General features: G+C 41.9%; 1 protein-coding gene across 3 annotated transcripts in view; it reads left to right on the top strand.

Moving 5' to 3' along the window:
* acot7 (acyl-CoA thioesterase 7) overlaps positions 1 to 26533 on the top strand; it is a 61362-nt gene that overhangs the window by 16734 nt on the left and 18095 nt on the right. For all 3 annotated transcript variants that reach the window (XM_057326847.1, XM_057326848.1, XM_057326849.1), the window contains 2 exons: positions 13 to 99; positions 21594 to 21710. In XM_057326847.1, the coding sequence (XP_057182830.1) occupies positions 13 to 99; positions 21594 to 21710 (204 nt within the window). The remainder of the gene's footprint in view (positions 1 to 12; positions 100 to 21593; positions 21711 to 26533) is intronic.

Here is a 26533-nt window from a genome sequence, read left to right as displayed (position 1 = left end):
GTGTGTGTTTAGAGCCCTATACCGTTGGATTTAGTCAGTCGAGTCTGATTCATCTCATCGGCCCATCAGATTGTACCCTGCATGGATTCGTACATGGAGGTAAGACACTCTTCATTGCTGACTGCTTTTATTATGTGATTATATTGAGTTTTATATCGAAATGCTCACATCTGTAGACTGACACACATTTGATCGAAATTTAAAGCTGATCTTTTCCAACAATTGTTGTGTTCTCGCCATGTTTGTTTAGACATTATCCTGATGTAAAATAATTCTAACACAACACACACCAATTCTGTTCTCAATCCTAGAGAGCAGCATTTCAGTACTGACACAGCAATATATTAACCATAACTATTACTGGAAAGTCAAGATTTAAAAGTTGTTTAAAATGTAAGAGAATGTCAGCGTTCACAGCTCAGCTATACAGTTGAGATCACGGTTTCAGAGAGTGCTTTTTATTATTTAGTGTCATGAATTGCGTGGGAGAAGAACCCAAATGCAGGACAGCGGTGAAGGGGTTAACAAATAAATACTTTATTTAACAGAACAACATAAACTCTGAACAAAGAAAAACACACGAGGGGGTGTCTGACAAAACGAACTAAAATACAAACTAGAAACCAAAAACTTCCCTCAAGGTGGCAAAAACCAGAACCAAATGATAATAAACACAACTCACAATACAGGGACGCTAAGAAAGGCAAGACAGGAACTCAGGGAACCAGCACAACGCACGAGACACGAACAAGCACGCACACGTGAAACGCAATCCACGAACACAAGACAAAGAAACAAGAGGGTATATATAGGAAAGACAAACGAGGGATAATTAACACAGGGCAGGTGTGGGTAATAAAACACTCAGGGAAAGATAACAAGGAAACGAGAGGGGCGGGGTCAATGACGAGACACTGGAGAGAACGTATATTATTGTCAAAAGGACAATAATATGTTTCTCTCCAGACATAACCAAAGGCTTTGCCATGGCTCTGCTACAGGACCAAGAAAGACATGACTAAACGAAGCAGAGCCATGACAATTTAGTATAAGTTGGCAAGAGAAATGCTCAACCATGAGCACACCTACAGTCTTCAGAGAGTGAACGCTAAACACAATGCTGTTCTTATCATCTGTTGGCGTTCTTGTCAGAGTGTGAATGGACCGTTATCATTTGAAGTGGTCTCTTGGGTGATTGACAGAAATGGATTGATCAATAGTTGAATAGTATATAATGTTTATAAAAGGAAGGAAGTAGGAAAGAGAATTGTTGCCTGCTTGTTTGTCCGCCATTTTGTATTTTGCAGCATTTCTTGTCTGTTTGTCAACCATCTTGTTTTGTAGTTTTTGTGCATTGTAGTCACGGCCCTGATTAGGGAGTTGGACATTTTCAGGGCCGTGTCATTTACAAAATCCCTCCAGTGCACTGAAACATTCGCTCTCTAAAATTGCTTGTTGTACTTTTATGGGGAGAACTTGTCTGCCATCATCTTCCCGTTTGGATCCACCATCTGGTTCAGTCAGGTACTGAGGGGCTAAACCATCAGATCCTTATATTTAATGAACAAGATTTTAAAGTTTATATGATGCTTAACTGGCAACCAGTGCAGTGTTGACAGAACCGGGCCTCCGGGGGGAGCTGTCGCGGCCAGTAGAGCGAGGCATTACAATAATTTACGGTGCGTTCGAAATGGGGATATATCACCCTCCGAAGGGCACTTCAGAGTGAAAACAATTATGGCCGCCATATTGAAGGGTCATTCCAAACCGAAGTGCTCATAACTGGCCACTTCAAAGGGCCCTTCAGAATGAAGGATTTCGAAGGATAAAACTGATGAACACTTCACACCCCCCATGATTCACTTTACACCTAGAATATATATAAATGTTTAACATTTTGAATTTAGGTAAAATCATTAGGTAAAAAATGGGCTTTTCCATGACATTGTTACCATCACCATCTTGTCATCCACTAGAGGGCACTCGTCAAGCCGTTGCAGTTCACCATGGACTACAGTTCCCATAATCCTTTGCCTGGACTCATTAAGCTCAATTATATTCACCTGTGTCTTGTTATCCTTGTTAGGAAAGATACAGCAGTAGATTCTATTTTACACAGTAGTTTTACACAGCCTCAAGAGGCCCCCCCTTCGAGCCCTTGAAGATGCCGCTCTTTCTCACCTCACGATGAAGACGGCTCTCCTGATGGCGCTCACCTCCATCAAGAGGGTAAGGTATCTAAAAGCACCCTCCGTGTCCACAGATTGCCTAGAACCCGGCTACGTGCCCAAAGTTCCCACCACTCCCCGTCGAGACCAGGTGGTGAACTTGCAGGCACTCCCCACCGGGGAGGAAGACCCAACCCCATCAGTGTTGTGTCCAGTACGCGCATTGCGCCTCTACTTGGACCGCACACAGAGCTTCAGGAGCTCTGAGCAGCTCTTTGTCTGTTTTGGAGGTCAGCAGAAAGGGAGGGCTGTCTCAAAACAGAGATTGGCGCACTGGATCATGGACGCCGTCACTACGGCGTACCGGTCCCAAGACCGCCCGTGCCCACTGGCAGTGAGAGCTCACTCCACCCGGAGTATAGCCTCCTCGTGGGCACTGGCTCAGGGCGCCTCTCTGGCAGACATCTGCAGAGCTGCGGGTTGGGCAACACCTTCGCGAGGTTCTACAGCCTCCGCATAAAACCAGTGTCAGCTCGAGTCTTGCATGGCAACAGGTAAGACCGGCGGCCGGTAGGGCGTAGGCCTGCGAAAGCACCTTCCCCCCTCCTAGGTGGGTTAGCGTGCTATTTTCGCCTCCCTTCTTCCCCCAAAAAGCTCTGGGACCCCCTACCTATCCACTGGAAGGTTACAATTTCGCGCTAGCGCTCACATCTGACACGCCCAGGTCAGTCACCGTCGTTTCGCTAGAGATTGTGATGCGGCATAGCGCCATGGCGTTTTTCATAGGAACCCCATCTGTCGGTTCGACACCATAGAGACCGACAGAAAGGGAACGTCTTGGTTACGGATGTTCCCTGATGGAGGGAACGAGACGTTGTGTCCTTCATGCCACAAAGCATGCCACCCGCTGCAGCAGTCGTGAGAGGCTCTCAGGCTCCTCAGCCCAAAGGTGAATGAATGCAGTACGCCGTCTCCCTTTTATACCCGGATATCCGGGGGCAGAGTCCGGAATGCAAATTTCATTCGCCAATTTCATTGGCCTTTTCTAAGTCTAGTCGAAGTTCATAGGTTCTCAAGCAAACCCCATCTGTCGGTTCGACACAACGTCTCGTTCCCTCCATCAGGGAACTGAGGTTACATCCGTAACCAAGACGTTATCTTGGAAAAAAGAAGTTTGCAAAAAAGTATTAAATAAAAGGTTTAGATCAATTATGAGCAATGTGCATTAGAGAAAAACATGTATAATGTAATACAAAAACTGTATATAGAAGATATTTATCTTCAGTCTTAGTTTTTTTTCTAGATTTTTGCCATGTTACAACATAGGACACACGTGAGGTTTATTTGTCAACTACCCACATACTGTATACATGATAGACACAGAGTGCTCTTGGAGAAATGTGAGATAAGAAATGTGGAGCGATGAAGTCTGTAATGTTTTGTTCTTGAACCTCCTCTGTTCCTTTCATACTGACACAACGAGAAGGCGGTTCACTGACCTGAATGAGTTACATAAACACCAGAACAGCAGACACAGCCCGTGACTCTTTATATCACTGTCTTCAATACTGTCAAGTTTAATGATGGGGTTTTAAGACAGTGAAAGTGATTGGCTGGCAGTGTCTCTCGTTTGCAGAGCCTTTGCTCTTATCACTTGCTGCTTTGTTTTCTCCTTGGATGATAGAAAATAATACAACAATCCCAGAGACATCCATCGAGGGAGACAGCGGGTGCACAAAGTGCACAAAGAATACTACAGGAGGAAGAATGATGAGCTGTTCATCCCTTGTGTTCATGTAGCTCGATGGGTAGGGTGTTGTGTTAGCAGCACAAAGGTCATGAGTTCAGTCCTGAAAGACCTTCAGACTCGTTTCACTTCAAGTCTCTCTGGATAAGAGCATCTGCCAAACTATATTGATTTGAAATCTAAAGCAATTGATCAGCCATCACAGCTGTGTGAGTGTAGCCATGGTCAACCTTCATCCTTTCCATCTCATCTTCATCTGTTGAGTCTTTAATGGAGTGAGATGTCTGTCACATGATGATGAGTCCTATGCACATGTAAACAAGAATGATGGAACTGAGATCCTGCTGTCCAATGGCATTGTAATAACAAACCTGACGTCCAGCTGTTGTTCATGAACCTGACTGAACCTGAATGCTTTTTTTTCTGAATCAGTCCAGACAATCATTCTTGATGAGAAAGTCCCAGACTCATGTGGACAAAAGAAAAGTGATTTTTTGGCTGTTGTATTGATGGGCACAGAAAGTCATGGAATAAAGAGAAGGAATGGAATGTGGAAATGAAGACTTTTTAGGAGCCTCCGTCCTGTAGCTCAGCTGAAATGTTTAGCTGGAATACTACTTTTACATTTACACCAGCTTTTCATGAAACAAACTATTATTTCTTCGCTCTTTATACAGAATAGCCAAATCAATTAAAGCTGCTAAACTGGAGTCAAAGCTCAGAGGAATTCAAGTAAGCATTACCTAGATCTGTCAATACTTTGGATTATTTTGGCTAAATCTAACTAACAGTTCAGATTGATTCACTGAGTACTTTACATTTAATGTTAAATTCAGAATAGGAATGTTGTTGGGATTTAACTGGTGTGCCTCACACTTCCTGAAAAGTGAAGCTGCGGGCTCGCTGTTCGCCCCCTGGTGGCTGGCTGCAGTACAGGTCGTAAACCCCGCCCTCTCCCTGTAAACGAATGGGACTTGAGTCAAAATTTAAAAAAAAATTTAACTTCCAAGAATATTTTCTGAAGGATGGTTTTGATCATTTAAGGTAGTTGTTATCACGCTGATATGTTCAATTGTTCGTTTTTGTAATACGCTGAGCTAGTAATTTGATGCTATAAAAACGGGGAGTGTCGTTATGATTGACAGTTGTGATTGACATCTTCTCTGAGCTGACTGTCGGAGGTTCGAGAGGAGATTGAAGATGTAACCAACTATTAATTTTCGATTTCTAAGGATGAAGTCGTTAGTTGTTGTATTTACCTTATTTTAGCAAGCCCTTGGGTATAGGGCAGTCAGATGAGTTCAGGGGGGTGGTTGATTGGGCATGCGAGAGTTTGGGTGCAAGTTTGATACCTTGGCTTCGCCTCCTGGCTCCACTGATGATGCCTTCTGCGCAGGCCCAGGCTCCAAACTGAGGTTTTTGTGTAACATGTCATGCTCAGTTCATTACAATGGAAGGAAGCAGCGTTACGACGTCCATCTTTTTTACAGTCTATGCCGGGATTTAACCAGATAAACTAGAGCAGACACAGCCCTGGGTGCAAAATCACATCATTAAGATGTTCCGAATGTAAGGGCTTGATAAAGACGGTTCTGATAGGCAGTGTACCTGTGTCTTTCTTTTCTTTACGTCAGTAGACTCTATAACGCTCTATACTTCTCTTCTCTTGTTCTATACTGTGCCTGCTTTATATGGCTGGTCTTGCGTCTGCATCTGAAAGCTGCGGACAGAGTTTGTGTCTGTGCGTGAGATAATGAATGGATCAATGACATCAGCAGCAGACGTGCAGTATGTTCACTTGTTTTTCCTGTTGTTTCCAGCTAAAGATGTTCTTGAGGTTTGAGTGAGGACGGACTGATAAATAAAGCGGGTTGAGCCATACATTAAGTTGCTTAAAAGGACAGACTCCAGGCAGGGTGGCCTTTTTCCATTTTATGATGCGGTAAATGTGCCATGACATACACGCGTGGAGCTGCCGGCAGTGCGCCTAAAGCACAATAAGACACAGTGACCAGAGGAAGAAGTGTTCTCGTGCACATCCATGTCGTCTTTTACTTCATTATCAAAGCGTGAAAAATAGATTTCGTCTTTTCAGTTTGCACATGTACAATAGTCCTCTTTAGTGCTGAAGCCGCACGCCAACATAAATTCATTGGTTTGCATAAAACGAAACCTACAGGGAAGATGGGAAATCCCAGTTTAATTGACCTCAGACCTCAATGCCTTCCAGAGCTCCAGAATGCTATTATTTGAATGTATTAATAAAACCTAGAGAAGAGACTTTGTTTCATGTCTGGAACATGGGGTTTATTCTCACTCCTGCATATTCAGATGCCAGAAGCAGTACGTGATGCTGATGCGATGTATTGACAATTGTCATTTCTGATCACTTCAGTGTCACAACTCTGTCTTTCCTATCATGAGGTTTCTGGTCTGTGGACGGAGTTGTGACGGTGCCATGTCTTTTGTGCTTGTTTTGTTATGTGTGGAAGACACGTGGCCATTGTTGTCACTTTGCGCTGCGTGACCTCCTGTCATGTCATTCAGCCCCGCCCTCCTGACTCCCGTAATCATGCCTGTTGTGTGTGATCTCTGTCACCTGCCCGTCACGTCCCTTTTATAATTATCCCTCGTTAGTGTTCCCTTCTTAATGTCCCTTTGTTCTCTGTCCTGTGCGATTTTGTTCTATGGTTGTTACGCTATTTGTCTGTGGATTACCGTTGTCTTGTGGATTCTGCGTTCCTGTGGACTTTCCCTTTTGAGTTGGACTTATTATTTGGAGTATTGACCCCGTTTGTCTTGTCCCCCTTGCGGGAGGTATTTCTGTTTGATTATTCGTTTTGTTGTGTACTGTTTTCCCCATCGTGGGTTTTTGTTTCAGTTCATTAAAGATCTGTGTTAACCCTTCACCTGCCTGCATTTGGGTTCTGTACTTCCGTTCCGTGACAGAACAAAATCGGCACTTATGAACCCAGCAGGCAGCAGCTCGACCCGGACTTGGTGGCAGTCGATCACTTCCGATGTCCAGAAGGGCAACGGTCCTTTTCCTCCTCAGGGCGATCGGACCCTGGAGGAGTATGCCCGGGCATCGGTGGCTAGGCGGGGCTTTCTTCCAGAGATCCTGCTGAACTCATACTTCCTCGCAGGCCTCGTCAGTCCCCCTCCACCGGATGAACGGGAGAGGATGATCCGGGGGCCTTTCCAGAATCTGGTAAAGGGTCTCTCTTCCAGAGGCTCCCAGGACTCCTCCCGTCCCCCCCTGGGTTCAATCCCGGAGGACGGCGTTCTGACCACAGGGATGGTGAGACTCTCAGGTCCATCCGCCTCATCCTCCACTGGTGCTGGCCCTCCCAGCCTCCGTGGAAGGCGTGGGAGAAGGGAGTCATGGGACTCCCCATCTGACTCTTTAGGCACGGAGATGGCTCCCCCACCATCCGCACCCCTGCAGCCAGCCACGTGCTCAGTGGTCCGACCCCGGAAGAAGAAGAAGAGGGGGTTGCTGCCTTTTCCGCCGGCACCTCAGCCAGCATTCCAGCCGGCGAACCAGCCGGTTATCCAGGCGGCACCCCAGCCGTTGTTCCAGCCGGCGTCCAGTCCGGTGATCCAGCCGGCATCCAGTCCGGTGATCCAGCCGGAGTCCAGTCCGGTGATCCAGCCGGCGTCCAGTCCGGTATCCAGTCCGGCATCCAGTCCAGGGCAAGCCGGCGTTCCAGCCGGTGTCCCAGCCTGTGATCCAGCCGGCGTCCCAGCCGGTGATCCAGCCGGCGTCAAGCCCTGTCCAGCCGGCCTTCCAGCCGGCGTCAAGCCCTGTCCAGCCGGCCTTCCAGCCGGCGTCAAGCCCTTTCCTGCCGGCCTTCCAGCCGGCGTCAAGCCCTGTCCAGCCGGCCTTCCAGCCGGCGTCAAGACCTGTCCAGCAGGCCTTCCAGCTGGTGTCAAGCCCTGTCCAGCCGGCCTTCCAGCCGGGTCCCAGCCTTGTCCCGCCGACGTGCAAGTCGGCGGTCCCTCCCAGGACTTCCCCCACAGAATCCCCCAGGACTCTGCACCCTCGAGCGCAGCCGGGGATTAAGACTGTGCCTCCTCTGAACTCTTGTTTGGTCCCACCCCCCCTCCCATGTTTGTTATTTTTATTGGCCCACCCCAACCCCATCCTTGTCTCTTCTATGTTACCCTTAGTCTGTTCTGTGTTGTGTTTATGGTGTTTGTCCTTGTGTTTCTCTGTTCTTGCCCGCTGAGGATTCTCCCTTGGGACGCCATGGGTCGTCCCTTGGAGCGGGGGTAGTGTCACAACTCTGTCTTTCCTATCATGAGGTTTCTGGTCTGTGGACAGAGTTGTGACGGTGCCATGTCTTTTGTGCTTGTTTTGTTATGTGTGGAAGACACGTGGCCATTGTTGTTCACTTTGCGCTGCGTGTCCTCCTGTCATGTCGTTCAGCCCCGCCCTCCTGACTCCCGTAATCATGCCCGTTGTGTGTGATCTCTGTCACCTGCCCGTCACGTCCCTTTTGTAATTATCCCTCGTTAGTGTTCCCTTCTTAATGTCCCTTTGTTCTCTGTCCTGTGCGATTTTGTTCTATGGTTGTTACGCTATTTGTCTGTGGATTAGCCTGTTGTCTTGTGGATTCTGCGTTCCTGTGGACTTTCCCTTTTGCGTTGGACTTATTATTTGGAGTATTGACCCCGTTTGTCTTGTCCCCCTTGCGGGAGGTATTTCTGTTTGATTATTCGTTTTGTTGTGTACTGTTTCCCCATCGTGGGTTTTTGTTTCTGTTCATTAAAGATCTGTGTTAACCCTTCACCTGCCTGCATTTGGGTTCTGTCCTTCCGTTCCGTGACATTCAGTTTATGTGAAATTCAGCATTGTGACCAAATAAGCAGTTAGAATGCCTGAAATATAATGCCTTCATTGTTTTTATGCCTTCAGTAATGACTTCATTTGTTGTGATTTGTTGGTCACTTCTGGAAGCATCAGATTTGGTTTTGGTAAGACATTCTTCATAACCTCTCGTCTTCATTTCACAGGAAAAATACAGAATCTTTTGGTAAAGTGTGTCTTTAAAGGCACATGTCTCCTATCTAAAACATTTGTTTCTTGCTTGACATGAGATGCTTTTGAACATCTGAAAGTGAAATGTGTGGGAGTTGATGAGGGAAGATGAACAACATTCAGAGCTCATCTGATCCAGTGACAGGTGGATATGAATAGCAGTGATGTGTAGATGAGGTCATGTGTTCAAGCTGTCATCTTACTGACAAACAGTCCAAAATTCATTATATTCAATTCTGTTAGAAAGCATGGCAGGTTTTTCTGTAACCTCGATCGAGGTGAAACTGCACGACTGAAAGAACTGAAGAAACTCTTCACACTCTCACACCAGCTGCCTTTAACTACCAACAAAACCATTGATGCTGCGAAAATGTAGAGAGAATCAGGGTAAGGCGTCTTGTCTGTTTGTAGCGGTTTTCTCCCGAGCTAAAATGATGATTGGTGAGATTGGTCATAGCCAGCCAGCCGGGTTAGGTATCTGCACGTGCTCCTCGCCAACTTTGTTAATAACAGACCTCAGCGGTGGGTTTGATGGTGTTTTTGTAGGATGTGAATATCACAGAATTACAAGCAGAGAGGTGGCAGCTGATTTTCTGTGCCGTGTGTCTTGTGTGTGTGTGTTTGTGTGTTAGAGGAGAGGGGCAGATGGGTGCATGAATGCATCTGGATTTCCTCCAGTCGGAATGATTATACAGCAAAGACAGGTTACATTCATCACAGCTCCAGTGTGTGTGTTAGTGGGAAAGCACGGCTCTGTGCCAGTGTGCCACTGTTGAATGTGTTGTGAGACAGTGGGAGTTTTGTGTGAGTAAACCCTCAAGAACTAAATATGTGAAAGAAATATTCCAGGTTGAAAACATATGCTCCGCATCTGTGGCAGGCTGTCATCTTCTACAAACACATCCCTTGATGTAAATAACATGAAAAATGCATGTTCTACACTGCAAATCAATGTTTAAATAATCCATACGGCTTAAAAAGCCTAAAAACACTATCACAAGTGAAGTCCAAACTCAACGCAAACAGGAATAAACATAATAAAAGTGTTTATTATACTGAAAACACATAATCACAGAGGAAGGCAACAAACATACTAAGGGGATATACACATGAACTAAAACAGAAAGAGGAACAAGGCCAAATGTAAACGCAGCCTATGTGACATCAGCATGACATTTAACAAAACTACAAGCTTTAATGTAGATCAACAACATCAGTGCTTCGTTTCCATCATTTCAGCACACATCACATCAAACTGGACTGTTACTTCCCTAAACAGACTCAGTTTAGTTTTCAGTAGAGATGCACCAATACATCGGCTGATGAAAGCCATTTTCGGACGATAGTTTAAAAACAGCTGTTATAATGCTCTTAAGAATGCTGAAGGCGAACAGAAATGAGATTTACAGGAAGTGAGTGAAACACACACACAAACACACATTCTTGCCAAATAATACGTCATTAATAGCGGTTCCCTTCTGCGATTTGGTACGATTGCTCGGGTACAGTTCGCGGGTTCGGAAGACAGCGTTCACATCACCCAAACCAACCGAACTCTGACGTTAATGGAACCCGGATGCGCACCAAAAGTGCTGATGTGAAACCGCCCTTAAAGTGCAAATGGATGTTATATTGTGAATGCTTAGTATGGGGGATTTAGCAGTGTGAGTTCGTCTGGATTTGTGAGTGACGCGCAGTATCATTATAAAGGTACTGTATGATCGGATTTGCACTCCTCGCGCAAATTATATTACTGCTGCTAGAGCATATATTTGATAAAACTGTTCGGATATCAATGCAAAACAGTATGTGATGTTTATTACAGTCATTGAACAAAAATACTTAATAAATTAAAAAGTTGAGAAACAAAATAATGCTGCGTCATTAATAAAACCCATTAAAATGTAATCTAACTGTCCAGAAGAAACACAGCAACCATGCCATCATCTTCTGAAACCCTTTGACTCCCGCAGCTGTCTGCAGATTTCAATTCTGCTTTCATCTCTTTGCTGGTCAAGATGGTGTTTAGTCATAGCAGTTTCCACTGTCTTTCTGTTTGTGGGTCCTTTGCAAGTTAGGCTTAACTCATTGTTGTCAGTTGAAGGGAAATGTTATGTTCCAGCTGTTCACCTGTCACGCTCCAGCTGTGTCTGCACAGCGCACGTGAGCACGCTGATGACGTATGATGTCTGTGTGAACAGGATGCGCAGTGGGATGCAAAATACTTGGACTGAAAATGTGCACATGACGTATCATGGCAGTCGAGCAATGATTGGGTGAATGTATTTTAGTCCTACACCTTCCACAGATGATATCTAATAAGAAAAATATCATTGGACCACTTCACTCATTGATTGCTATAAGGATGTGAAGAGAATTTCAACCAGCACGAAAAAAATTGTTTGTGGACAGGATGGCCTACTCAGCCTTTAACATTGGCACAATGAACTAACATGAATAAATAATGATAGCTGATGCTCATCATCTGATAGGACGACACAAACACATGTTACTCAATCTTATTAACAGCACACAGACAGGTTTGCTCGTCAACAATCATCAATAGTTTGTGTTGAGTGGATGATGAATTGTGACTCATGACGGAGTTCAGTGTGTACAGGGAAATATGATTGTGAAAATATTCCAGCAGCCGTTTCTATGGTAATCCTTCAGTATTTCACTGTACCGTTATGATTAAAAGAACCAGAGAGCTTAGAAGAATTACACGCCGGGGATAAATCTATGTGAGGTCAAGTGAGCTTCATGGTGATGCTTTCTCAGCATTTCAGTTTGAACTGTTGTTTCATGCCGTTTTGCTTCAGTCTGAAGCAGAGGTGGACGAAGTACACAACTTCCTTACTTGAGTGAAAGTACAGATACTATTGGTCAAATATTACTCCACTACAAGTAAAAGTTGTAAAGACAGATTCTTACTTGAGTAAAAGTACAGAAGTACGTGCTTTTAAACGTACTTAAGTATTAAAAGTAAATTTCCTTTATGTCAGTTGTGCATTGTTTTATTGTCGTATACCTTATGCCCCTGAAGCAACCAACTGAATACACAGAGTAGCTCACAGTATCAGTTGTATTAAAGGAGTAGTTCACTTCAAAATTTGCCCCCATTGACTTTCCATAGTAGTTTTTATTCCTACTATGGAAAGTCAATGGGGGCAAATTTTGCAGTGAGCAACTCCTTTAAGAGCTTTATATGTTTAGCACATATATGTTTAGTTTAGATATAATCCTGTATGATCATTTAGCCTAATTATCCTCATTAGCCCCCTAGGCCTATATGTATTTATGAGCAGTGTTCTTTTATTTTGTATATTCCCTTTACCAGTTTTAGCAGCAATTTACCAGTAAGTAGTAAGGTTCTTGTAAATAGTAAAGTGTAGAAGCCATGTGTTTGTTGGATTTATTACCATTTGTATTACCATAATTTAACTACAAACATACTGTAAACTATAGCTAGTATAATGAACTATGTTCATTATATGTTTAGTTGCTGTGGTTTTACTAAAGATTATTAATTGGAGTATGGTTCCTATATATAGAAAATGGTAAATATGTTGATACTGTGGTTTTACTGCAAATACCATCCCTGCTGAAAAAAACAATGAATTTTTGAATTAGAATGAGATTTTTAAATTAAATTCCTCTTTGTAGTGTGTTTTGGGTTTTATTCCAATAGGATTTACCATCCCACCAATAGAATCCATCACATACAAGTAGACAACAAGTATCCATAGTGCAATTCCCATTATAACCATTAAATCCATTACATTTTATGTTGTATTTTGGGCAGGGTTCTATTGTTTTTATTTCAACAGGAACACTTCAACTATAGTTACTTCAGTAAAAACATCATTCATTTTCCAAATCGCTTTAAATGATATAGCAGCTGAACAGAAGTTAACACGCACACGTAGCTCAAGGTGTATGTGATGCTTATTTACCGTTTAGCCGTTATGCCGATCATTTTCATGACAATGTTTCTATGATCTTTGACTGATCGTAACCCACAGATGATTACACCACACTTTAACATGTGCTTTTTTCGTCTTTTATTGTTCTATTTGTCTTTTTAGAGCGGTATCAACGGTGTAGCATTTACATTTAGTCATTTAGCAGACGCTTTTATCCAAAGCGACTTACAAAGAGTATAAGGAGCAATAAGCGATATGTCATACAGGAGCAATAATGCAATAGGTGCCAATACAAAGTTACTAGTTTTAACAAAAGCTAGACCACTACCTGTTGAGAGAAAGCAAGAGGGTTAGTGTTTTTTTTTTAAAAACGTGCTACGTTTATATTAGTTTAACGGGGAAGATCCCAGAGTTGCCAGATTTGCGCAAAAAAATCTGCCAAATGGCCATTCAAAGCTTGCCGGAAAACCATGAGCTTAGAAAAACTGAAGTACTTGGCAACAGTAAAAGGTCCTGGCAGATCGCAAGCCAGATAAATTGCGCACACAGGAAACCCCGCTGCATAGAAACCATTTTCTACTTTTGGACTTTTTTATAAATGTAGTGGAGTAAAAAGTATGATATTTGTCTTTCAAATGTAGTGAAGTTAAAGTACAAGTACTCAGAAAAAATAATACTCAAGTAAAGTACAGATACTCAAAAAGTGTACTAAGTACAGTACTCAGGTAAATTTACTTCGTTACTGTCCACCTGTGAAGTCAGATATACACAGACCGTGTTGTCGACAGTCGAGCTCTGAATGAATTGGCTGGAAGTTGTGCTGTGGCTGGGATGTATGCAAATGATCTGACTGATGGTGACGGAGACAAAAGCCAAGCAGCTTTCCGACTCAATTTCAGAAATGTCCTCCAGCTCTCTCTCCATTACGACAGTGAGTCAGCTCGACCTTCATGTCACCTTACTGAAGGCATATGGAGTCACAGACAGAGAGAGAGAGAGAGAGAGAGAGAGAGAGAGAGAGAGAGAGAGACTCTTTTAATAATCAACATTCTTCACACCTCACACAAAACAAGACAAAACTAAGAAAAAAACAATCACCAATTAAAACAACTCTCCAGTCTCATCTCTTACCACAAGAGCATCTTCTACACTCCACCTCACATCAAAAACATACATATTGTTTATTAATTTACAGTATGTGTATTCTACAGCTACTCGGTACTCTACTAGAGATTTCAACACTCAAAGCAATTCAGTATCTTCCCCTTCACTTTTACTTGTGTGAGATTTTAGAATAGCCAACTTTGCCTGTCCCAGTAGAAAGTTACCAAGTGTACATTTTGTTGAATGAAGTACTCTCCATGTATAATTCTCACATTTGTAATACTTTGGTCAGTTAATAAGAGTACTTTATGTAGTTTAATATTATTTATTTGAATGAATTAAAAGAGCCCTTTCATGCCTATCCTTGAATCACTTAACTAATCAAGGTTGATATAGGATATAGAAAGTAATTAGTAATAAGTAACTAAATGCATTTTGGAGAGAGTCATTTGTACCATAATGTAATTACACTATTGAATATGTAATTAGTAACTAGTAATTAATTACTTTTTGAGAGTAACTTACCCAACACTGGCCATAACATTGAGGCTGCTAAATTATTGACAATTAAACATCTCCCTCTATAAGATAACTTTGGGAGGATCCATCTCCACTTCTGTAGTCTCGCCACCACTTTGTCGACTAGACCTTCCCAATTCTTTTTCATATAAATATCAGTTCCTAAATGAATTCCAAGAACTGTAAAACCATTTTTAACCCATTTACATTGTTGTGGTAGTTGAGGAGGGTCCATGTTTCGCCACTCACCCAGTAACAGGGATGTACACTTTTTGAAAAGTTTTCAAACTAGAAGTCAAGGCAGTCATGTCCTTAGTGTTTCTAATAAAAACAGTTATATCATCAGCATAAGCTGTAAGTTTAACAGGTGCGATTTCTGGAAAACCAGGAACACCAAGTCCATGTAGTCGTTTCCTTAAGTATAACAGCAAAGGCTCAATAGAAATTGAATACAAAAGTCTTGAAAGAGGACATCCTTACCGTATGCCTTTTTTTTTACTGCAAAAGGCCTGGTTAAACAACCATTAATCCTGAGCATACTAGATGTATCATTGTATAGTAGCTTGATGCAAGACACAAATTGTGTACCAAAACCAAAGAGTCTTTAGCAAATGTAAATGGTCCACTCTGTCAAAGGCTTTCTCCTGATCTAAGGATAAGAGTCCAATATCAATTTGATGTTTTTTGGCAACTGCAATAATATATCTTAACAAAAACAGGTTGTCAAAAATTGTCCTTTTAGGGATACAGTATGTCTGGTCCTCGTGAATTATAGTTGCCATACATTTCTTCAACCTGTTAGTTATAGCTTTTGACAGTATTTTAAGATCAGTACACAACAACGACACAGGACGCCAATTCTGTAAGAGACCAAGATCTCCTTTCTTGGGAATTAATGTCAGCACTGCTCTCCGACAGCTCAAGGGTAAAATACCTTGATTAAAAGACTCTAAAAAATCATACAAATCAAGTCCAAGCACATTCCAAAAGCATTAAAAAAATTCAGCAGGGAGACCATCCAGCCCAGGAGATTTGCCACTATTCAGCTCCTCCACAGCACTCGAAAACTCAGCAAAGGTCAAAAAACCCTCCAGTTCCATCTTGTTTTCCTTAGACAACTGTGGAAGATCTAGAAGTTCCTTAACTGCTGCTTCATCACAGAGTTCTGATTGATACAGTTTCTCATAAAAAGAAATGGCAGAAGCTATAATTTCTCGTTGATCTGTAGTTTCATTACCATTAGGGATTTTAAGTTTATGAAAAAAATTCATAAAAAATGTAACTTTTTCTCCAGCCCAAAAAAAAAGGCAGTTGGGGCGTCCATTTCATTTCACTTTAAGTATCTTGTTCTAACAAGAGTTTCTTTCTCCTGCTCCTCCAACAAATCCTTCAAAAGGCTCTTGTTCTTTTTAATGATGTCAGTTGATGAAGATCCACCTCTCTCATTGAAGCTTTGCTGAAGAATTTCTTGTTCTATTAAAGTCATCTTCGTTTTCAAGCCTTCAGTATTATTTGCTGTATATTTTTGACAGAATCTTTTATCTGCACTTTTCCCAGATCCCACCACTGGCTTGAAGATGTATAACTAGATCTCTCTTCTCTCCAAGAGTTCCAAAAAAGATCAAAAGAGTGCACAAAAGTGTGATCTTGAAGTAATCTATTATTGAAGTGCCAGTGTGACTGATTGGATTTAGCTGACAGAACAGACATAGACATAGAAATATAATGATGATCTGATATAGATGTAGGTGAGATACAGCTACCAAAAAAATCTCCCTTTATTACATTCCTCAGTATAAAAGCGATTCAGTCTTGCAGCAGAACTATTGTTTGAATTAAGTTTCAACCAAGTATACTGTTTAACGTAAGGATAAGCATCCCTCCACAAGTCTACCAGATAATGTCTATTAACTAAAGATTTAAAAACATCTGTAGAACCAAAATGAGGTTCCTCGTGATTCCTATCAAGCTTATAATCAACAGTGCAATTCAAATCACCACCTATCACAACAATCTTGTCCTCAGAGACCTTCAACAATTCTTCAGAAAGTCTTAGGAAAAAAGCACTATGCTCACTTCCTATATTAGGAGCATAAATATTAAAGAAAGAAAAACTATTATTGCTTATCGCAGAAGTCTTCCAGGTATAACTTCTAAGAAAACTGGATTGTCTTTAACACGTTTTGAAATCAAAAAAGCAACACCAGCACTCACATTGGTACCGTGGCTAAGACTAATACCACCTTCCCATTCATTTATCCAATCTGCTCGATTACAAACATCAGTGTGTGTCTCTTGTAATAAAATTACATCTGCTTTTTTAAGTTGTAAATACTTAAACAAAACACCTATCTTTCGTACATCCCTACAGCCATTTATATTTAAGGATCCGATGTTAAAAGACACCATCAGGATGAATAAAGAGAAAATAAATCAAATCCAAAATTGATGTAATTTCCAGTACATGTTCAATCTTTGAAAGTTTTTCTTTATTCTTTTCCTGACAGCACTCATAAATTTCTTTAATCGGTAGAGTTTAGGCTTATCTAATTCCTCAATTGTTGCTTTCTTCATAGCAATTTGAGAGGATTCAATAAAAAGCCTTAAATCAGGAAAGTGCATTTCAACCTTTATTTTTCTCTGATTCTTTGTAGCATCCAGGAAGTCATTTATCTGTTCTACAGTATAATAATCAGACTTCTTGAATTTCTCAAAGATATTTTCCTGAGAATTGAATTCTACTGGTTCATCAGTGATTAAATCTGAAAAAACACTTTCCAAATCAATGTCAGTATCCTGAGATTTGGTCTTTTCAAAGAGCAAATCAATGTCGCTGTGACTGCGAGTGCTGCTTGATGCCTGCATCTCATTCAAATCTTTGCTCACTTTAGGCTCATCTTGTTCTCCAGATTGCCCTACCTCACCAACCGCCTTCATGCTATCATTCACTTTGCTCTGTTTAGCATCAGGTGGTTTCATACCCGACTCAGTCATCTCATCATTACTCCTTTTATGCACCTGTTCTGTTCTTCAGTTTCAGTAAGCGCGGAATTTCCAGCGCTCGCAACATCTGTAGCATTTCCATCTGATAAATCATTATTCTCCGGAGCATTTGAATTCTGCTCTGAATTAAGTTCTGAAACATTCCTCACGTTTTGAGCCTCCTTAGCCACAGGGCAGGCCGTTTTAATGTGACCGTATTTTTCCACAAACGAAGCATTTCATGGACTCGGTGCTGATAAAGATCGTATAATCCTTCAATTTAACAGACGCTTAAAGCGTTGCGAATTCAGCACTTAATATCATCAAAGCCTGACGTCTGAATGACGTGACATGTTTCAACTCTGGGGCCTTCAATCCCAGAGGAATCATTTTAATCGATCCAACCAATTTTCCATAACGCGCTAAAATAGACTCGAGCGCTTTATCAGAGATAAACGGGGGTACGTTTGACAACATCACTTTTTTCAAAAGATTAGACAGAGGTGTAATACTGGAACAAACACATCCTGATCAGTCAAACCACACTCCACTAAGTGATTGACCATTTCAACCACTATTGCTCTATTCATCCTAGAAGCAGACACGATGTTTTGTGCACCCGTTTCTCTGCCAATAGCAACTAAACCTTTTTCGATGGAAACGGACTCATCTGCCGGCATGCATTTACACGCGTGTCAAACCGGAAAAGCCATCCGAATTTGAGCCCATTTTACCAGCGATGCTGATAAATCCGCTCTATAACACTTCCCCTTTAATCCAAAGTAATATCTAAAGAAAATAAAACTGGAAAGGAAAGTTTGAAACTCACTCGGTATCTCCACACACATCATCACAGTCACTCCGCGCATGCGCACGAGAGAGAGAGAGAGAGAGAGAGAGGGAGAGGGAAGGGAAGAAGGGAGGGGGAGGGGGAGGGGAGGAGGGAGGAGGGAGAGAGAGAGAGAGAGAGAGGGTAGGGGAGGAGGGAGGGAATGTGACGGGGGAGAGGATGAAGGCTAGGGAAGAGGAGGAGAGGGAGAGAAGAGGCTGCGAGAGAGAGAGAGAGACGGGAGGAGAGAGGGGAGGAAGTGAGAGAGAGGAGGGAGGGTAGGGATATGGGAAGCAGTGTAGGGGGGAGGGAGGAGGGAGGAGGGCGAGGGAGGGAGGGAGGGAAGGGTAGGAATGAGAGGAGAGAGGGAGGGAGGAGGGAAGGGAGGAGAGTGGAGGGAAGAGGGAGGAGGGGAGGGGGAGGAGGAGGGGGGATGGGAGGGAGGGAGGGAGAGGGGGGGGGAGGGAGAAGGGAGGAGGAGGGGGAGGAGGGGGGAGAGAGAGAGGGAGGGAGGGAGGGAGGGAGGGAGGGAGAGAGGGAGGGAGGGAGAGAGAGAGAGAGAGAGAGAGAGAGAGAGAGAGAGAGAGAGAGAGAGCGAGCTTATCTGAGTTCAAATAACTGGACGTAATATTGAGCTGTTTTTCCTACCAAACCAAAATACAATTTCAGCATGTTTATGTGTATTCCTGCTTCAGAAGCTGCACTTGAGTCTGAAGTATTCTGTTACTATCATCATCGTCAACATTTTCCTCTCATAGCATCAGCAGCTTGTGTTTTGAAGGCTGGATTTCTTTGGTGGGGTCATGTGTTGTGTAGGTCATGCTGATTCTTTAGGATTTGGGCAGGTGGAGCAGCTGGTATGTGTGAATGTCTAGGTGTCCGATAAAGCTTCAAATTCAGAAAAGAGTTTTTGGAGGTGAAGTGTAAATTGAGGGAATCTCACTTGGAGATGAGTTTCCCGAGGGTCCACGGCTAAAAGCGTCTGATTCAATGAGCTCCAGAAGTCAAGTCTCTGCCTGTATGGTGTCAAGGGAGCTTACAAAACAAACACGCACAGGGCCTCTCAGTGTCATTCTGCACTCTACCCATCTCTCTTAACTAATCCAACAATAATCACGAACCCTTCTGGAAGTCTTCTGACGCTATCATGAAAAGAGAAATGATGTGGTGTAGTGCTATAGTTAAGATGACGAATAGACCCCAGAACCATGTCTGGAATGAGAAATGTGTGTAATATCAGTTATTTATTCTGCCCTCTCTCTCGCGGCGTTTTAATTCTTTCTTTAGTTCAGAAAGAAACGGACATGTATGAATATCTTTGGTCTTGAATGAAAGGAAATGCATTTATCTCTGTCAGCAGCATCTTCATTTCCAATACAACTCTCCACCATTTCTCTATATGACTGATGTTCCAAAACCTAGTGAGCTCCCTACCTAGACAGCGTCTTGAGGCACCATTGGAGCTGTTCTGATGCTGTTCCCTGTTACGTGACCATATATTCTTCTGGCCAAACGTCTCATGTCATTGATTTGCAGAGGAGAATATTCATGAAAAATGTCTGGAGTAGGAGTGTGATTGTGCTCTCATATCAGCACGGCTGATATAAGAGCACCATCACACGACTACCAGAGCGGTATTGCATTTATACAACAGTTCCATGGTACAAGTGTGTAGATCAATCAGAAACTGGAGGAATATGTTTCGAGAACTGTTGTATAATTGGTTCTTTATATATAATACAATATAGAAATGTTTCAGTCTAAATAACCCTGTTGAAGAAACCAGCATATGCTGGTTAGGTAGGTTTTGAAGCCCTAACCCTGAGCATGACCACATGACCATCTTAAACCAGCACAAACCAGTTACCATGCTTCAAAACTATCTAACCAGGTATCACGTGCTGATTTCTTCAACAGGGAAAAGGGAGCTGCTTTACATATAATGTTCCTCACACAACACTGGAATAGATGGATGAATAAATAAAGATGGAAGTTTTTTTGTGTGATTGAGAATAAATGTTTCTCCTGAGACCGACAGTGATCCATTCAATCTAAACCTATATATTTCATTCATAAAACTCTTTGTGCTGTGAAATGTTCACTCATCAGAACACATCTGTTCATGAACGTGTATTTAGTCCTACAACACCACATTACACAGTAACACATTTCGGCCTGTAATAAGTCTGTAAAGGGCTCATGACATCAGATTTGATTTGATTTTGTTGTCTGAGGTGTAGTTCTAATATTAATGAAGGGTTGTTTTCTGGCCCCAAAACACAAAATTAAGTTGTTTATGCCTTTTTCCTTTTAAATCCTCTAAGAAAAAGTTTCCCATTAAAGAACTGTTTGTTTAACCTCCCACTTCTACGATTGACAGCCATAGGGCGGAGTTTAGGGGAACATGGGGGCAACTCCAGCCAATTAAAATTTGTCTCAGCTATAAATAAAAACATCATATTTTCTTATTATTGATGTTTAGCATTTTGTGTATCATTAAATGTTAATAGTAAATATAATTTGAATGTAAAACCTTCCCCACGTGATTCTCATTCATTTCTAATTTGTCCCGCAACTTTTTTGCTAGATTTAGTGACTTTTCCGACCCATTTTGTGAATTTTGTTCAGAATAAACACATAACGACAAACCTAGCATCTTTTTGGATAAACCATAGCTTTCATTCAGTAGGAAACTATCGTCGCTTTCCCCAAAGTTACCATGCCAAAACTAAGGATTGATGTCATAAATATGTAAATTAGCACGTGACGTCATCCTGGGGCCACAGCTCCACGGTAGGTCCCCCCCAATTGATTGACAGCTGTGGAGAAAGCTGTTGCTGGGAGACGTGCTGGTGGATAACTGCAGTTTCACTCGTATACTCATACATCCAGCTTCTTTTTTAAAGCACATTCATGTGACTTCAACAATCAAATAATAATTCATATTAATAATGTACAGTGAGGGAAATAATTATTTGATCCCCTGAGTTTGCCTGCTTACAAAGAAATGAAGGGTCTATCATTTTTATGGTTGGTTTATTTTAACTGAATATCAACCAAAAAATCTGGGGAAAAAATGTATATAAAGGTTATAAATTGATTTGCATTTCAGTCAGTGAAATAAGTATTTGATCCCCGAGCAAGGGTGGAGAAACCCTTGTTGGCAAGCACAGAGGTATATCCCTCACTGTATACATTATATCCATACACCGCATGACTAAATAAATGGGTTAGTACGAATAGTTGACGGGCGTGTTGGTGTTTGTGTCGTCAGGTGTGACCATGAAGCTGATGGATGAGGTGGCCGGGATCGTAGCTGCCCGGCACTGCAAGACAAACATCGTGACGGCATCTGTGGACGCCATCAACTTCCACCGCAAGATCAAGAAAGGTAATGGAGAAAACAACTAGACATTCATAGAGTAGAAAATACTTTCTTTCTTTTTCATTCAACTCATTCAGGACCCTCGTCATACTGTTATCATTATAGAATTCACTTCAAATTGCTACTACTTGTCTACAAATCATTAAACAATCTTGCTCCTCCGTATCTATCTGATTTACTCCACCCGTATTCCCCGGCGAGGGGTTTACGTTCTGAGGGCAAATGTCTCCTCCAGATCCCAGAACTCGTCTAAAGACCAGAGGATCCAGAGCTTTCCAAGCAGCCGGTCCCGCTCTTTGGAACAATTTACCAGCTCACATTAGATCGGCTTCCCCCTTATCTGAGTTCAAAGCCTCCTTAAAAACCCATCTCTTCTTCTTGGCTTTTCATACATAGAAACATTGTTTTTTTATCATTATAGTCTTTTCTATTTGTTTTGATATGTTATTGTCAATTGTACAGCACTTTGCTTGGCCTGGTCCATGCTTAAACGTGCTCTCCAAATAAACTTGAACTTGAACTTGAACTGTGTGTGGAGAAATGTGCTTTCACCTCTATGCAGGCCTCAGCTGATATTAACAAACACAAAGCCTCTCATAAACATACAGCCTAAAAAGGAAAGAGATTCGAAAGGCTCAAGCTTGTTCATCATTCTAAACTCATGAAAGCCTGCCAAAAATAATATCACTCAACTTTCCAAAAAGAAAACCCTCTTGCAGTTACGCTGAAATAAAGATATACATGAAGTGACAGGACGGCCTTTAAATAGCACTGTTAAATACAGTAAATGGGTTAGTGGAAAATTGGAGCGGGTACATGAGAACACTTATCTGATAAAGTCATCTCGCTGTAGAATATCTCAATGAAACCTTCTGAAAGGAAACTAACACGAACACGCAGAGTTTACTTGAATCATTTGTTAATAGTTTATTTCATGAGGCAGATTTATATATTGATTTATTTGTAAGCGGTGTGTTTTTTTGCCCATGGTCAGCTTCTATCCATTTAAATGATGATGACTACAATATCACACAGTCCTATTTTGTGCAATACAGCTTTAAAATAGCAAAAAACAAACAAACAAACAATAAAGGAAGCACGGCAGAATCCACGATGTGTGATAAAAGGCTATGGCGTGTAGCAGCACTTGACAGAGTGTGTCAACAGCTTAGAAAATACCTGTTTATATATCAGAATCAGAATCAGAAAGAGCATTATTGCCAAGTGTGCTTGGACACACAAGGAATTTGTCTGAGTGACAGAAGCTTCCAGTGCACATACAGGTTAAAAAGTGACAAGGCACCGGTAACAAAACGTAAAAAAGAAATATGTGAGAGACAATACACATTTGACAAAAAGGACAATATTAGACAAAAGGACAATAGACATATATGTTTACATGAAGCTATTGACGTTCATAATGTCACCGGGGTCGGGCTATTTCATCTCTTCTCATGTCCACCACAGTATCTGCAAATGAATTCTGTGGTTTCTACATCAACTGCATGATTCCAGAGTAGACTTTCATGTGTTCCTTCTGTGAACAAGACTGAGAGAAAGCTGGGAAAATCAGGTGATTACCTGTGCAGTGTTTGGATACTGGGCTCATAGCAGGTTTTAAAGTGATCCAGCCGACACTGTGAATGACTGCTCAGTGTCTTTAATCAAAAGGTAAAGAATAGTTTAGTCAGATTGTGTGTGTGTGTGTGTAATCATGACTCAAATGAAGATGATATTTCAGACTGAAGTCATGTATTATTGATATATATATATATATACACACACAGCAGAGTGTCTGTGTGAGTCTGATTTTACGTATTGATCTCTGCAACACTGTAGCTGCAGAAGTCTTGCACATTGTAGATCTGTCATTTGACAGCTTTGAAAAAGCAGCTGGACGTTTGATCGGTCACGTGAACACATCGCGCGCGTGTGCGTGTGTGTGAGTGTGTGTGAAAGACCACCTCAGGCTCATTGATGTTCAGTGTTTACACAATGAGAAGTGTTTCATGTTTTCATTCACTGAATAATTCATCTGATTATTATTGTTTCCTTTCATCCGTTACTACATCCGATTCTTCCAACGTGACCAGAAATAATGTTCCCTGTAGCTCAATGGTAAGAGCGTGGCATTAGCAACGCCAAGGCCATGTGTTCGATCCCAGGGATTGCACATACTCAGAAACAAATGTATAGTATAATGAAATGTAAGTCACTTTGTATAAAAGCGTCTGCCAAATGCGTAAATGTAATGTCAAAGCTCTATTGATGTGCTAAAAGAAGACAGGAACAAAAACTCTGCAGAATCTTCTCAGATTCATATACTGCTGAAGCCCCGTGTCTTTTTCTGACATGAACTCAATAAAGCTTTCAGCATTTTGAATTATTCAGTAGATTTGAAGGGATTTCAGCAGCCGCTGCTGTGCTCGTGTCTCAACTCACGTCTCTGGATTCTCAGAGTCAGTCGACTGTAGTAAATACTGTACATACTGCATACTATAGATCAGGGGTCACCAACTAGTGGACTCCGGTCCGAATGCGGACCGCGAGATGCGTCCGTCCGGACCCAAAGCCTTTTGACGTAATAAATAAATGAACGCCTAACATTATTTTCTAATGCAATCAAATTTATACCAGGCACATCAAGGTTGCTCAGTAGCAGTTTGGGTCCTACGGCGCCACGGACAGTTAACATATGCGCACTGTTGCTAGTTCAGACGTCGACGTCGTGGAGTGAAGAGAGCCGAGACAGACTCGCTGAAAACATGGTTTTCAGCGTCAACTTTTCTAACTTTTGAAAAGATTAGAAAAGATATATCTGTCTGCACAGCGCGCGGACAGATATAGCTCTCTCAGTGACTGAAAAACAATGTCCTTTTCAAAAGTTAGAAAAGTTGACGCTGAAAACCATGTTTTCCGAGATGAATGGGTCGAGAGATTTGCATTTATTCTTCCTGCATCCACATTCACAAGGCCGGTTTGTCTCATTTGCTCGGAGTCTGTTGCAGTTGTCAAAAGTGGAAACCTTAAACGGCATTATGAAACTAGACATAGACACTATGAAGAAACTTACCCGCAGCAGTCCGAGAAAATATAGAGCTCAAAGCCCAGTAGGAGCGATCTACACGGGTCCTCCCTCACTCACTTACCGCCCAACAACCAGCATATGAATGTTCTCTAAGAATACAGTGGATCTTAGGAAAACATAACAAGCCCTTTACTGATAGGGAAATAGTAAAAGAGTACGTGGAGGCTGCGTGTGAAACATGTTAAGAAGGAAAATAAAGACATGAACTAAATGAAAATATTAAACAAACCCCCCTTTCAGCTGCAACACCCACAAGAAGAGCTGAAATGTTATCAGAGGATGTTGTATCTGCTATTTGTTAATCTCAGTTCAGCAGAAAACAACACTTTAGTTTTCTTTTAAAGTTGTTAATGTTGAAATGAATGTATGTTCAGTTCAGGTTTAGAGATTAGGGCATTTTGCACATTTTCCTTCATTATATTGTTGTCAGACATTGTTATGCCATCGTATAGATATAAAAAGACATGTTTATTTCTTTGGTCTGCCAAAAACCATCAATTCATGTTTTTAGGTATTTAATTGTCCGGACCTCGGCTGGTAAGGAGAGTTCATTTACTGGACCTCAAGCAATTTTAGTTGAAGACTCCTGCTATAGATGTACATACTGTACATATACAGTTTAGATTGTATCACAAAAGAAGATTTCTGTGAAATGACACGAGGCTGCATGTGTTACTGTACGTGCATATTCCAAATGAGGTGTTTATTACAAAAGCATCCCACTGTTCATCAGAAAACAAGGAAAAATAAGATCTGAGGATTTGTACCATTTCTTTGGAGCAGTTCAAAGTGAAGGTGGAGGATGAAATTGTTCTTGTGAAGGAACGGGCATGTGTGGGTTGTTGTGGTGAGGTTTGTGATGCTTTAATGATGTCTCTGGTGCTCTTATATAAACATCAGAAGTGGAGTCTGCCGTACAGTCATGTGACACAAACATGCACAGACAAGTCAGTATAGACCCCTTTTGCACCGACGTCGCGCTTACGTCACGGCACTAGCTGGAGGCAAAACAAAGGGAAAACTGGAGGTGGCCAATCCAAACCAGCACAGATTCGGCTACATAAGGAGTTTAAAATATCATCTTGTTGTGTTGTTTAGTGTCACCATCGACAGAATACAGTCTCCAATGATATTTTAACGCATTCCTGCTGCCACTGCCAAACAAAAACACTGATGACAGCTGTAGTTAAAAACAGTAAAACGAGCGGACTGAACAGAAACGATCATCAAAAATGCTCGTGTTTCACTTCATAACACTTAAAGATGGCGTATCACAGGCAGTTTCTGCCAATCTCATATTAATCTTGAGTGCCTATACAGTAGTATTGTATACGTCGTATCTGCGAAGAGTATTTAGTTTGATGACATTTATAAAAGAGAGATACAGCTGTACGATTATTTCCAGAAAAACACGAGCTGCTAGAGGCGGGACTAGTGGGGAGAGTGGGACAGAACTACAGCACGAGCACACAACACATCATCACATTAATCCCTTCGTGTCTTTACATTATGCACGTACACGCCGATTGCCAACAAAACAGAAACACATATGACTCAGTTTGACTTACCGCTTGCAGATGATGTCTGGCATCTTTTAGCACTAGGACCACACCATCTATCAGTTTCAAACCATCTCCAAATCCACCGTTATATCCACCGTTTATATAACATCCATCACTGAAATGCCCTGAACAAACAGACACACCTAAACTTCTCTCACTATCGCAAGAGTAATGAGCTG

This window comes from Triplophysa rosa, unplaced genomic scaffold, assembly GCF_024868665.1.
Source record: "Triplophysa rosa unplaced genomic scaffold, Trosa_1v2 scaffold139_ERROPOS793776, whole genome shotgun sequence".
Classification (NCBI taxonomy): domain Eukaryota; kingdom Metazoa; phylum Chordata; class Actinopteri; order Cypriniformes; family Nemacheilidae; genus Triplophysa; species Triplophysa rosa.
This window is presented reverse-complemented; position numbering and strand designations above follow the sequence as displayed.